The 13,307-nt window shown below is 39.8% G+C and overlaps 1 protein-coding gene across 2 annotated transcripts in view; it reads left to right on the top strand.

The window, feature by feature from the left end:
- Positions 1 to 12,196, top strand: part of scai (suppressor of cancer cell invasion) — a 154,734-nt gene extending 142,538 nt beyond the window's left edge. For both annotated transcript variants that reach the window (XM_073052596.1, XM_073052597.1), the window contains exons 15-17: positions 1,017 to 1,190; positions 9,491 to 9,591; positions 10,079 to 12,196. In XM_073052596.1, the coding sequence (XP_072908697.1) occupies positions 1,017 to 1,190; positions 9,491 to 9,591; positions 10,079 to 10,225 (422 nt within the window). In that variant the 3' untranslated portion in view covers positions 10,226 to 12,196. The remainder of the gene's footprint in view (positions 1 to 1,016; positions 1,191 to 9,490; positions 9,592 to 10,078) is intronic.
- The last annotated feature ends 1,111 nt before the right edge of the window (positions 12,197 to 13,307 follow it).

The raw sequence follows: 13,307 nt of genomic DNA, 5'->3' as shown, positions 1-13,307 counted from the left end.
GTGTTCAGGGTCGGTGGGGTCCTTGATTATGTTGGCTGCTTTTCTGAGGCAGTAATAAATATAGACAGAGTCCATAAGTGGGAGTCTGGTTCCCACAATGTGCTGTGCTGTATCTATAACTCTGCAGTTTCTTGCGGTCATGTGTAGAACAATTGCCATAGAACGCCATTATGCATACAGATAGGATGCATTCTATGGCATATTAGTAAAACTTGGTGAGAGTTGACATGGATGTGCTAAATTCCTTTAGCCTCCTAAGGAAGCGTTCTTGGCCATAACATCAACATGATTGGACCAGGACAGGCTGTTTGTTGGTGATGTTCACACCTTGGAACTTGAAGCTCTGAACCCCCTCAACCTTTGCACCATTGATGTAGAAAGGAGCTTGTGCACTGACACTTTTCTGAAGTCAATAACCAGCTCTTTTGTTGAAATTGAGGGAAAGGTTGTTAGTACAATTGAAGGTTTGTAATTTTGAGAGTCTCTGCAGGATGATAAAGAGTGGAGAGAATTGTGTTCAGTGAGCTTCAACAGTGAAGATATAGGATTTCTGATTATCAACATGCACTACAGCACTAGCTGACAATGTAACTTTGTAGGTAAATAAATATTTTAAGAACTTACTTTACAACTAAACAATTATTGTAAAGTCAGGTGGCTTGGCAGTTAGCACGACTCTATTATAGTTTGGGGCATTGGAGTTTGGAATACAATTCTGACATCTGCGAGGGTTTTCCCCAGATCCAAAGACATACCGGTTAGCAGATTAATTGTTCATTGTAAAGTGTTCCATGATTAGGCAAGTGTAACACCAGGCGCTGTTGGACGGTGCGGCTTAAAGGCCCAGAGGCCTATTCCCCACTGTAACTCTAAATAAATAAATTAAGAGAGCACAAAACAGTGTCTTGGTCACATTATAAGCAATGAAAGGATTTTATTTCTCTTTCATGGCAATGGTAGTGTTAAGTGATCATGATGGAAAAATTATTTTCTGAATCTTGTATTCTTTTTTGCAGATCAAACTCAACGAGGCAGTCTTTTCACCCTTTTTCTCTATAATCCTTTGATGGCATTTCTCTTTATGTGCCGACTCACGAGCATGAGAAAAGGGTTGTGGGATAAATGTCAGGAATACCTTCTTAAGATTTATAGAGACATAGCTCACCTGCTGACTAAATCACGAACCGTGGGTAAGTTATGCTGTGTTATTTTATGATAAAATTAGTTAATGATCAAATAAATTACTTTCAGCAAAATGACTAGAATGGCAATGGAGTAGTAGGAATAAATGTTTTTAGTGAGTCACATTAGCTACTGTACAGGCTGGGCGACTTACTGTGCAGGAATCAGGCCCTCCATGATGAAAAACGACAGAGGGCCCATACAAAAAGACAGAGCCTTCTGCGTATACATGAGATAATCATTGGTATAGTATAGCTTTCCATCCGTTTGAATATGGCAAATTAATTAAGGGGAAGCCTACAGTTTACTTTCCAAAAAGACTGACAGGTATTTGAGATGGTCCATTGTTACACGTACCATTTTGATATATTAATTGGCCATTTTCTGTATGATGTTATAGACAATAGACAATAGGTGCAGGAGTAGGCCATTCAGCCCTTTGAGGGAGCTCCGCCATTCAATGTGATCATGGCTGATCATCCACAATCAGTACCCCGTTCCTGCCTTCTCCCCATATCCCTTGACTTCACTATCTTTAAGAGCTCTATCTAACTCTTTCTTGAAAGCATCCAGAGAATTGGCCTCCACTGCCTTCTGAGGCAGAACATTCCACAGATCCACAACTCTCTAGGTGAAAAAGTTTTTTCTCAACTCTGTTCTAAATGGCCTACCCCTTATTCTTAAACTGTGGCCTCTGGTTCTGGACTCCCCCAACATCGGGAACATGTTTCCTGCCTCTAGAGTGTCCAATCTCTTAATAATCTTATGTTTCAATCAGATCCCCTCTCATCCTTCTAAATTCTAGTGTATACAAGCCCAGTTGCTCCAATCTTTCAACATATGACAGTCCAGCCATCCCAGGAATCAATCTCGTTAACCTACGCTGCACTCCCTCAATAGCAAGAATGTCCTTCCTCAAATCTGGAGACCAAAACTGAACACAATACTCCAGGTGTGGTCTCACCAGGGCCCTGTACAACTGCAGAAGGACCTCTTTGTTCCTATACTCAACTCCCCTTGTTATGAAGGCCAACATGCCATTAGCTTTCTTCACTGCCTGCTGTACCTGCATGCTTACTTTCAGTGACTGATGAACAAGGACACCTAAATCTTGTTGTACTTCTCCTTTTCCCAACTTGACACCATTCAGATAGTAATCTGCCTTCCTGTTCTTGCTACCAAAGTGGATAACCTCACATTTATCCACATTAAACTGCATCTGCCTACTCACCCAACCTGTCCAAGTCACCCTGCATTCTCCTAACATCCTCCTCATATCTCACACTACCACCCAGCTTTGTGTCATCTGCAAATTTGCTAATGTTGCTTTTAATCCCTTCATCTAAATCATTAATGTATATTGTAAATAGCTGTGGTCCCAGCACCGAGCCTTGCGGTACCCCACTAGTCACTGCCTGCCATTCTGAAAAGGACCCGTTAATAGCTACTCTTTGTTTCCTGTCTGCCAATTAATTTTCTATCCATGTGAGTACCCTACCCCCAATACCATGTGCTCTAATTTTGCCCACTAATCTCCTATGTGGGACCTTATCAAAGGCTTTCTAAAAGTCCAGATACACTACATCCACTGGCTCTCCCTTGTCCATTTTCATAGTTACATCCTCAAAAAATTCCAGAAGATTAGTCAAGCATGATCTCCCCTTCGTAAATCCATGCTGACTTGGACCGATCCTGTTACTGTTCTTCTAATAGCGGACGTAAATTTCATTTTTCCTAACAACTCCTAATGAGATACATCTGAATGTAAAGAATTTTTCCTTCAGATGTAAATGAAGTTGATAAGCTACACTGATTCCTTACCTGCAAGTATGGGGGTATGATATTTGGCTGTTTTTGAGGACTCTCTTACAAGATACAGTATCTGGGAGGCTTAGTTGCTTGTTTCAGGGTTCAGGGTTGTTGGAGTATGCGGAAAACAGCCATAATTAATTTTGCAGTGTAATCATAGCCAAAATTAACTCCTGCATGGCTTGGTTCTCTTGGACATTGAGTTCTACCTTAGTTCCAAAGTGCAGTCCTTTATGTGATAGAATCTGATCTTCTGTTGTTAGGTATTGTGTGTTTTTGTGACCTATGTGTTTATTATGGTCTCATGTACCAAGGTACGCAGCAGCCACTTTATTAGATACCTCCTGTACCTAATAAAGTGGCCGCTGAGTGTATGCTCTGGTCTTCTCCTGTTGCAATGTGTGGTTATCTGAGTTACTGTCTCTTTCCTGTCAGCTTGAACCAGTCTGGCCATTCTCCTCTGACCTCTCTCATTAACAAGGCATTTTCACCCACAGAACTGCTGCTTACTGGATTTTTTTTGTTTTCTCCGCCCATTCTCTGTAAATTCTAGAAACTATTCTGAGATACTCAAACCATCCCAACTGGCACCAACAATCAATCCACGGTCAAAGTCACTTAAACCACATTTCTTCCCCTTTCAACTGTTTGGTCTAAACAACAACTCAGTCTCTTGATCATGTCTGCATGCTTTTATGCATTGAATTGCTGCCACATGAGTGGCTGATTTGCATTAATGAGCAGATATACAGGTGTACCAAATAAAGTGGCTACTGGTGTATGGTGAAAAGCTTGTCTTGCACACTGTTCATACAGGTCGAGTAAATTATTCCTACATGGCCATCAATTCACATTTGATTCTTCTGTCACCGGTTTCTAATACAGTTGGCCCTCCTTATCCACGGGGGATTGGTTCCGGGACCCCTTGTGGATACCAAAATTCGCGGATGCTGAAGTCCCTTACTCAACCTGTCTCAATCTGGTGGACCTTAGGACCCAGCGGAACCCCAGACCTTATTTAACCTGTCTTAGTGCTGTGGACATTATGACCTGGCGCCAGAGCTCTGAATGCACAGTGTTTCTGTTCACGAAAATAATCATGATCACGATTGAAAATAAAGTGGAAATAATAAAGCGATTGGAAAGAGATGAAATGCCATCGGTCATTGTAAAAGCGTTAGGTTACGTTGGTCAACGATCGGAACAATTTTAAAGGATAAAGTGAGAAAGGCTCTGCCCCGATGAAAGCTACAATTATTACTAAGCAACGCAGTGGTTTAATTATTGGGTTTTGGGGTTTTGGGTTTTTGATCCTCCACATCAACCCGGCACGGTGGAGAGCGCATTCCATAGCGATCTGTCACTAGATCGAGCTCGGGAACTTCACGAGCCCGGTGCTGAAACATATGTTCTTAAGTGTTTTATATGCATATAAAGGTAAAATATATACTAAGACAAATGCTTGACTAACTGACGCTATGTAATACTGGATGTACCTGTTCCGACTTACTTAGTAAGAGACCTATCGATTTTTTTCGATCCGGATGCACGATAACCCACACACATCCTCCCGTATACTTTAAATCATCTCTAGATTACTTTAATACCTAATACAATGCTATATAAAATGGTGGTTATACTGCATTGTTTAGGGAATAATGACAAGAAAAAAAAGTCTGTACATGCTTGAACAACAAGTGCTGGAAGAGCACTTCTGGGTTTTTGCAATTTGCGGATTGCTGAATTCGCACATGTGGAATCTGCAGATAAGGAGGGCCGACTGTACTGGTAATTTGCTGTAGTCACCTGATTTTCTTGGGATGCAGGAGGCAGCCAGAGTATTCACATAGTCACATGTTTTGACTCTAAATCAGTGCCAGGTGATATTTTGTTTGTTGTTATATATTTTATATATTATATATTTTGTTTGTTATTTGTTATTAAAACCAATTTTAATAAGTTTACTGATCATTCAAACTATTAAACATCATTTTAATTTGAAGATGACAGTGCTTTTACAAGTGGTTAGTGGTCAGATTTTGTGGTAAATTATCAAAAGAAAGACATTTTTACTGAGTGAGTGTCAAATGCCTTAATAAAATGCAAGTTGTCATACAGCACCATTTTGCATTTAAAATGGCTCCAGTCCTGTCTCATAATCTGTATGATGACTACATAATGAATGCAGCCCTCAGTGTTGCAGTGTCTTAATTTTGATATTGACTCTCATGTTACATCTTCATGTTTTCTCACAGATCTGAAATTACAAGTGTTTAAAGGTTGGAGAAAGGGTTTTGGATTTGTTAAATGAAGCCTGTTAGACCATAAGACGATGAGACACAGGAGCAGAGCTAAGCCACTCAACCCATTGAGTCTGCTCCCCCATTTGATCACAGCTGAGTTACTTTCCCTTTCAACCCCATTCTTCTGCCTTCTGTCTAACCTTTGACACACTGACTAATCAAGAACCTATCAACCTGCACTTTAAATATACCCAAATACTTGGGCTCCATGTCTTTGTATTCTGAGGCAGTGCCATCTGATCCAAGGCTTACCCACTATAGGAAGCAATCACAAACATGGGAAAATCAACAGATGCTGGAAATCCAAAGCAACACACACACAAAGAAGTTCAGCAGGTCAAGCATCTATGGAAAAGAGTAAAGAGTCAATATTTTGGGCCGAGACCCTTCTTCAGGGCTGGAAAGGAAGGAGAGAAGAGGAAGAAGTATAAGGGGGCAGGTTATAGGTGAAACAGGGAGAGGGGAAGGGATAAAGAGCTGGAAAACTGATTGGTGAAAGAGATAAAGGGCTGGTAAGAGAGGACAGAAGACCATGTAAGAAAGGGAAGGCAGAGGAGTGTCAGGGAGGTGAAGGGCAGATAGGAAGAGAATCTGTGAGAGGAAAACAAGAATGGGGAATGGTGAAGGAGAAGTTGGGGCAACTACTGGTAGTTTGAGAAATTAACGTTCATACCCTCAGGTCGGAGGTGTTGCTCCTCCAACCTGAGTGTGACTTCATGGTGCTAGTTGAAGAGGCCATGGACTAACACGTTCAATGGTTCCTTTTAATTTCAGAGAATGTATACTCTGTATGTATTGCAGATATCCGCAAAACTGAAAAAAACCCCAAACAAATGAATGACAGAAAAACATTAGAACCCCAGAGACCACCCCCATGCACAAGTAGCAACAAAGCACCAACCCTACTCCCTCCCCCTTCCCCTACTTGTTCCTGCGGAAAGCATCATTCCCCACTACCCACCAAGCAAGCCATAGCAAAAGCCCCCAAAAAATCAGAATGGGAATGGGAAGTAGAATTGAAATGGTTGGCCACTGAGAAAACCCACTTTCTGTGGCAGACGGAGTGGAGATGCCCAACAAAGCAGTCTCCCAATCCATGTCATTTCACACCGATATACAGGAGGCCACACTGGGAGCGCTGGAACAGTAGGTGACCCCAACAGACTCACAGGAGAAGTGTCACCTCATCTGGAAGGATTGTTTGTGGCCCTGAATGGTAGTGGGGCAAGTGTGGCACTTGTTCCGTTTGCAAGTGTAAGTGCCAGGAGGGAGATCAGTAGAGAGGGACAAGTGGACAAGGGAGTCGTGTAAGGAACGATCCATGTGGAAAGTACGTGGGTGGGGGAAGGGAAAGATGTGCTTGGTGGAGGTATCTATCTTGGTGGAGATGGTGGAAGTTATGGAGAATTATATGCTGGATGTGGAGGCTTGTGGGGTGGTGGGCGAGGACAAGAGGAACTCTATCCCTGGTGTGCTAGTGGGAGGATGGGGTAAGGACAGATGTGTGCGAAATGTAAGAAATGTGGGTGAGGCAAAGTTGATGTTGGAGGAAGAGATGCCCCTTTGAAGAAGGAGAACATCTCAAATTTTTCTGGAATGAAAGGCTTCATCCTGAGAGCTGGTGCAATGGAGATGGAGGATCTGAGAAAAGGGAATGGCATTTTTACAAGTGACAGGGTGGGAAGAGGTATAGTCCGGATAGTTGTGAGAGTTATAAAAGATATGTAGATAGACTGTTTCCAGAGATGGAGACAGAGAGATCAAAAAAAGGGAGAGAAGTGTCAGAAATGGACCAGGGTAGGGTGGAAGTTGGAGGCAAAGTTGATGAAATTGACAAGCTCAGTATGGACGCGGGAAGCAGCACCGTTGAAGTCATCAATGTAACAGAGTAAGCGTTGGGGAGTGATGCTGGTGTAGGCTCGGAACATGGACTGTTCCACATATCCGATGAAAAGGCAGGCATAGCTGGGACACATGCAAGTGCTCATAGTTACACCTTGGGTTTGAAGGATGCCACTCCATGTTCACTTTATCTGGACCTTTCAATAGGTTCCAATAAGATTGTCCCTCATGACTGCAAACTTATCTAAGGGGATAAAACTGCAGCAATATTATCATTGCATAGTTGCATTAAGCTTTCCAAATAAATTGTAGTTTAGTTCTGTTGGAAACTTGTATCAGGTGAGGGATGGTGCAGGATGGTGATTCTGACTGAGGTGAAACGTGGGTTATGACCAAAGAAGAAATGGCTGGAGTCACTTAACACTTTAGTGCAAGGGTGTTTATTAGGTGCATCAAAAATGAATGAAAGTAGTGACAAGAAAAATGCCAATATTTACAAGAAAACTCACTAATAGCTCCATACTTACTTTTGTCCAGTATGAACTCCTCGCAGCCCCTATCTCTCTCTTTTACTGAAAGTGATGAGCTCCTTTCTTTAGGCACTAAGACATTCCATCTTTAATTACCAACAAAGTTAACTTAAGACTACACAAGAATTAGAATATGATGCACCCCACAATTTAATTACAATCACATTACAAAATAAACAGAAGTTTCTACCTTAAATTCAGTATACAAATAACATATACACATTTACACATCCCCATTACTAAAGAAATGGAATACTCTCCAATGTACCACGGGAAAGGTACCATAAAGCCGAATCTGAGCACATCAGCTCGGTTTGGAATTAAACTGAACTTTGGTGTAGGACTCCGAATGTATGTAGCAATGCGGAGGGAACAAGGTGGGTATACTGGGAAAGACATTGAAATGCATGCACGCACTGCAATGACAGCAGAATGAAAAGGCAGTGTTTGTGTGTGAGTGAATGCCTGTGCGTAAGGAGAGCATTTACAGAGTGCTCTCCATTACAAAGGAGAGATCCCATGTGTAAGGAGTGCGTTTACAGAGTGCTCTCCATCACGTGTGCGTGGCTAGGCATAGCTCAAATACCATCTATAAATTTGCTGACGATACAACCATTGTTGGTAGAATCTCAGATGGTGACGAGAGGGTATACAGGAGTGAGATATGCCAACTAGTGGAATGGTGCTGCAGCAACAACCTGGCACTCAACGTCAGTAAGACAAAAGAGCTGATTATGGACTTCAGGAAGGGTAATACGAAGGAACACATGCCAATCTTCTTAGAGAGGGATCAGAAATGGAGAGAATGAGCAGCTTCAAGTTCCTGGGTATCAAGATCTCTGAGGATCTAACCTGGTCCCAACATATCGATGTAGTTATAAAAAAGGCAAGTCAACGGCTATACTTTATAGGAGTTTGAAGAGATTTGGTATGCCAACAAATACAGTCAAAAACTTCTATAGTTGTATTGTGGAGATCATTCTGATAGGCTGCATCACTGTCTGGCATGGAGGGGCTACTGCACAGGACCGAAAGAAGTTGCAGAAGGTTGTAAGTCTAGTCAGCTCCATCTTGGGCACTAGCCTACAAAGTACCCAGGACATCTTCAGGGAGCGGTGTCTCAGAAAGGCAGCATCCATTATTAAAGACATCCAGCACCCAGGGATGCCCTTTTCTCACTACCATCAGGTAAGGAGGTACAGAAGCCTGAAGACACACACTCAGAGATTCAGGAACAGCTTCTTCCCCTCTACCATCCAATTCCTAAATGGACATTGATGCTTTGGGCACTAGCTCACTTTTAAAAAAAATATACAGTATTTCTGTTTTTGCATTTTTAAAAATCTTTTCAGTATATGTAATTGATTTACTTGTTTATTATTATTATGTTTTATTTATTATTTTTCTCTCTCTGATAGATTATGTATTGCATTGAAATGCTGCTGCTAGGTTAACAAATTTCACGTCACATGCTGATGATAATGAACCTGATTCTGATTTTAAAGGAGAGATCCCGTGTGTAAGGAGTGTGTTTACCAAGTGCTCTTTGTCACGAAGGAGAGATCCCTTGTATGAGGAGTGTGCTTACAGAGTTCTCTTCATCACAATGGAGAGTCCCCATGTGTAAGAGTGCGTTTACAGAGTGCTCTTCGTCACAAAGGAGAGTGCCCATGTGTAAGGAGTGCGCTTACAGAGTGCTCTTTGTTACAAAGGCCAATGGTCTACTCTTAGTTTTGTTTTATATGCTCTTATATTCACAGTCTTGAACTGCTGACTGACCATCACTTATTACCTGTTCAGAGTAATTACTATTTTTTATTACAGATCAGGCATTTCTTCAGTTCTTCGGTGATGATTTTCTTCGATTGCTGTTGACCCGCTTTGTTCTCTGCTCTGCAACCATGAGACTGCACAAAATGTTTAGGGTAGGGTTTGTTTTCTTTGATTTTTAACTTCAAGAAAACAACAATTTGCTTGTATTATATTTATCAGATACGGTTTCTATAAAATGTTTACTGATCAATTAATTAGAAAGTATGAGCTTCTCACTAATGAGCACAGGATCAGGAATACTACTGTACCACTCATATGATATTAGATCTCTTGTGCTTCACCTGTTATTTTTGTTCAGTTTCTCTCTGTGTTGATTGTATTGAAACGTGATCATCTTATTTTCTATGTGCACTATTTTTTGTACTATGGATTTAGTTTTCACCTACATTTCTTTGTTTGAATCCTACTTTAATTGTGAAATTAAGTATCATATGAATTAGCTTGAGACTTCCTGCCTTAACTATGTTCGAATATACATGTCGCCAATCTTATAGTTTGGGGAGATCAAAGTGCAACATTAAATTTGATTCTTTGCACAGCTACTTACTCTCCTGCTTTTGTTCCCTTGTCAATTCATAGGAAACTCGTAATTACCCAGAAACATACCCACAGTTACAGAAAGAAGATAGTGTGGAGAATCCTGTTCTCCAGAATCACATTCTAGAACTGGCTTCCATTTTGGATGTTCGAAACCTTTTCCTGGAAAAGACCACTGATGAATATTAGAAGATCAAGAAAATTAACATTTTACTTTGAAGCTAATGCTTCTGAAGACTATTTCCTTTGCATTTGTGTGTAAGAATACTGAAGCACTTCATTTTCAAACATAAGTCTTTTTGGTCAAGAAATTTCACAGAATCTCTGATCTGCAGAATGATGTTGTTTCAGTAGTTGATGCTTGTCCCATAGTCAAAGTGTAGTAACAGTGTTGTGATTAAAACATTAACATGGCAGGACACAAGTATAAAGATGATTTATAAACAAGTAGCTAAAAGGGCATTAACAACTAAAGCAATAGAAGCTTTTTGACTCGTTCTGTGTCACAGTGGAACACCCAGATGTTAAGGGTGTAATTTTAAGAGTTTTATAAATTATCACTTGGCAGCAAATATGTATAAAAATATATCTATATATGATATGAAAATATTGCCCGTGACATTGTGCTCCATTCTGTGTATTCTAGTTAATCATGTGTACTAGGTTTGGACTTATTAGTTCATCCCTTTGATATTTGGTTTATATAATTATTGGGATCAGCACACCAACTGTGTTTTACTGCAATTTGACAAAATGTGGTCTGGAGCACGGAGTGGGTGACAGTGCACTGAGATTATTAAGCATGTTCTGTTGATGTGAGTGAACTATTGCTACCAGAAGACATTCAAAACCGAATCCTGAAAGTAAGTTTGTGTCTGCATCCAGATTTTCTTTTATAATGGAATCATTATAAAATGCAGTGGCATGTCAGGTGATCTCTTACAATGTGGTCTGATTTAATTCACTTCTTTTCTATGTATGCCTAGAAAATAACTGTTTACGTTTGCAGCTAAGTATCATTTTAAGGAAATAAATTTAATAGACTTAATTTAAATATTCCCCACTTCTTTCTTTGAAAGAGAAACAGTTTTAGTTGTAAGTTTACAAGCAGCTATAACTTAATGTTGTTGTGCCCCTAAAAGACTCGTAGAAATTAGAAGCTGAAAAGTGTGTTGTGTTCTCAACACAGTAACTGTAAGTGTTCATATAGCTTATGGTTAGTATTGCGATACATAACTGACTTTTCTTTTAGCCATATGACGCTGCTACATTTTTATACATACATACTTGAATTAAGCAAGGTTTTTAGTGTAAGTGCTTTGATATTCATGTTTGCCAAATATACTTTGTATTTTACATTATGTAAAGGAATAAGTCTTTCCTGCATTAGATTTTGATTTGGCTATGACAAAAAACAAGACTATTAAAGATGCTTTTTTTAATGCTTGTGACCACATATTTTGCATTGTGTTAGCTCATATTTCCTTTAGTTATCATTATCTTCTGTTTGCAAGCAATTTTGAACTTGTGTGAAATTTTTCTGATATGAAGATTTAGTGACTATCAAATCATTATGTAGATCTGGTTTAATATGTTATTGGTCTGATATTCTGTCACTTGAATTTGTCTTGTTAAAGTCTAAATGTATTTTGGCTAAATATAATTTTGAAATAAGCAAAACAAGGCAGCTTAATTAGAATTCTTACTGGCCAAATGACACAGGAGGACATTGTGGTATTGACAATGCTTCCTGCTTCCAAAGTTCGAAAAGTGGCCAATAATTAACTTGTAAATAATTGCAACAAGAATTATTGTTTAAATTTTTTTTAAGAGAATTTTTTTGTGAATCATGTTGTATTTACCTGGTGCAGTCTGACTCCTGAGCTGCACTTTATTCACATGTGCATGTATTTGATTTAAATGTGATCTTTTGCTACTATCTTGAAGCAAAAAAAATGCAAGATGAAAGAGTTCTATACTTTTAGTGATATTTAAAGATAAACAGATGGCACACACTGGAGAAAATGTTCTCACTGTCTGGATATTATTTGTCTTGTGATTAGTTTAATTGTTGTACATTTTAGTTTCTATCGTGTGTTTGTAATAAATGTGTATTACTCAATGCTCTATCAATGAGACACAATAAAAAGAAATGCTAAAGCTGTGTTAATTCTTTATGTGGTACAGAACATACAGTATCTATGCACATTGGGATTCAATATTAAAATGAGAATGTAATCTTAAAGTCCTTTATTATCGGCATGATTAAAAGAAACAGTTTTATGATTGGTTTTAAAGTTCTCCCCTTATTCTCTTACACTCCATTTCAACCTTTCCCTATAACTCAGGCCCTCAATTCCCAGCAACATCCTTTGGATGGAAAAGTTTATTCCCCTTCTTAATCGGCAACAATTTAACAATAGCTCTATACTGTAAGAAGCCAGCATTGTAGAGTTTTCAGTTGTTGTAGTTTCTTAGGACATTGTTCAAAGTAAATTTACTATCAAATATATGTATATGTCAGCCTATACTACCTTGAGATTCATTTTCCTGCAGGCATTTACAGGAAAATAAATACAATAGAACCATACATAACAAAGACTGAAAACCAACATGCAAAAGAAAATAAATCATGCTGATAATTAATAAGTAATACTGAGAACTTAAGTTGCAGAGTCCTTGAAAGTGAGTCTATGGGGTTATAGAGTCATTTAGGGGTTATAGAGTCATTTAGGCGTTAAGGTGAGTGAAGTTATCCACGCTGGTTCAGGGGTCTGATGGTTGTATAGGAAATAACTGTTCCTGAGCCTGGTGGCTGAGACCTAAGACTCCTGTATCTCCTTCCCAGTGGGAGCTGCAAGAAGGGAGCATGGCCTGGAGGGTGGGGGTCCTGGGTGATGGATGCTGCTTTCTTGCGGCAGCGCTCCTTGTAAATGTACCAAGTGGTGTGGGGGCGGTGAGGGACGTTTCCTGTGAAATACTAGGCTGTATTCACCACTTTCCTGGACATTGGTGTTTCAATACCGGGCTGTGACGTATCTGTTTTGGCATTGCAGGAATCTGGTTACTCATCAACATATTTTGTGAAATTGACTTCCCCACTTCCTTGAAAAAGTTACTCAGTTCCTCATCCAGGTTTCTCTAACTCAAAGACAGCCAATGAACATCTTTTATCTTTATTTAGAGATACAGTGCGAAATATGCCCTTCAAGCTGCACTGCCTGCAACTCCAATTTAACCATAAGCTAGACACGGGACAAGTTACAATGAC

This window comes from Hemitrygon akajei, chromosome 7 (genome assembly GCF_048418815.1).
Source record: "Hemitrygon akajei chromosome 7, sHemAka1.3, whole genome shotgun sequence".
NCBI lineage: Eukaryota > Metazoa > Chordata > Chondrichthyes > Myliobatiformes > Dasyatidae > Hemitrygon > Hemitrygon akajei.
The sequence above is the reverse complement of the archived record's forward strand: the minus strand, read 5'-3'. Positions and strand labels throughout refer to the sequence as shown.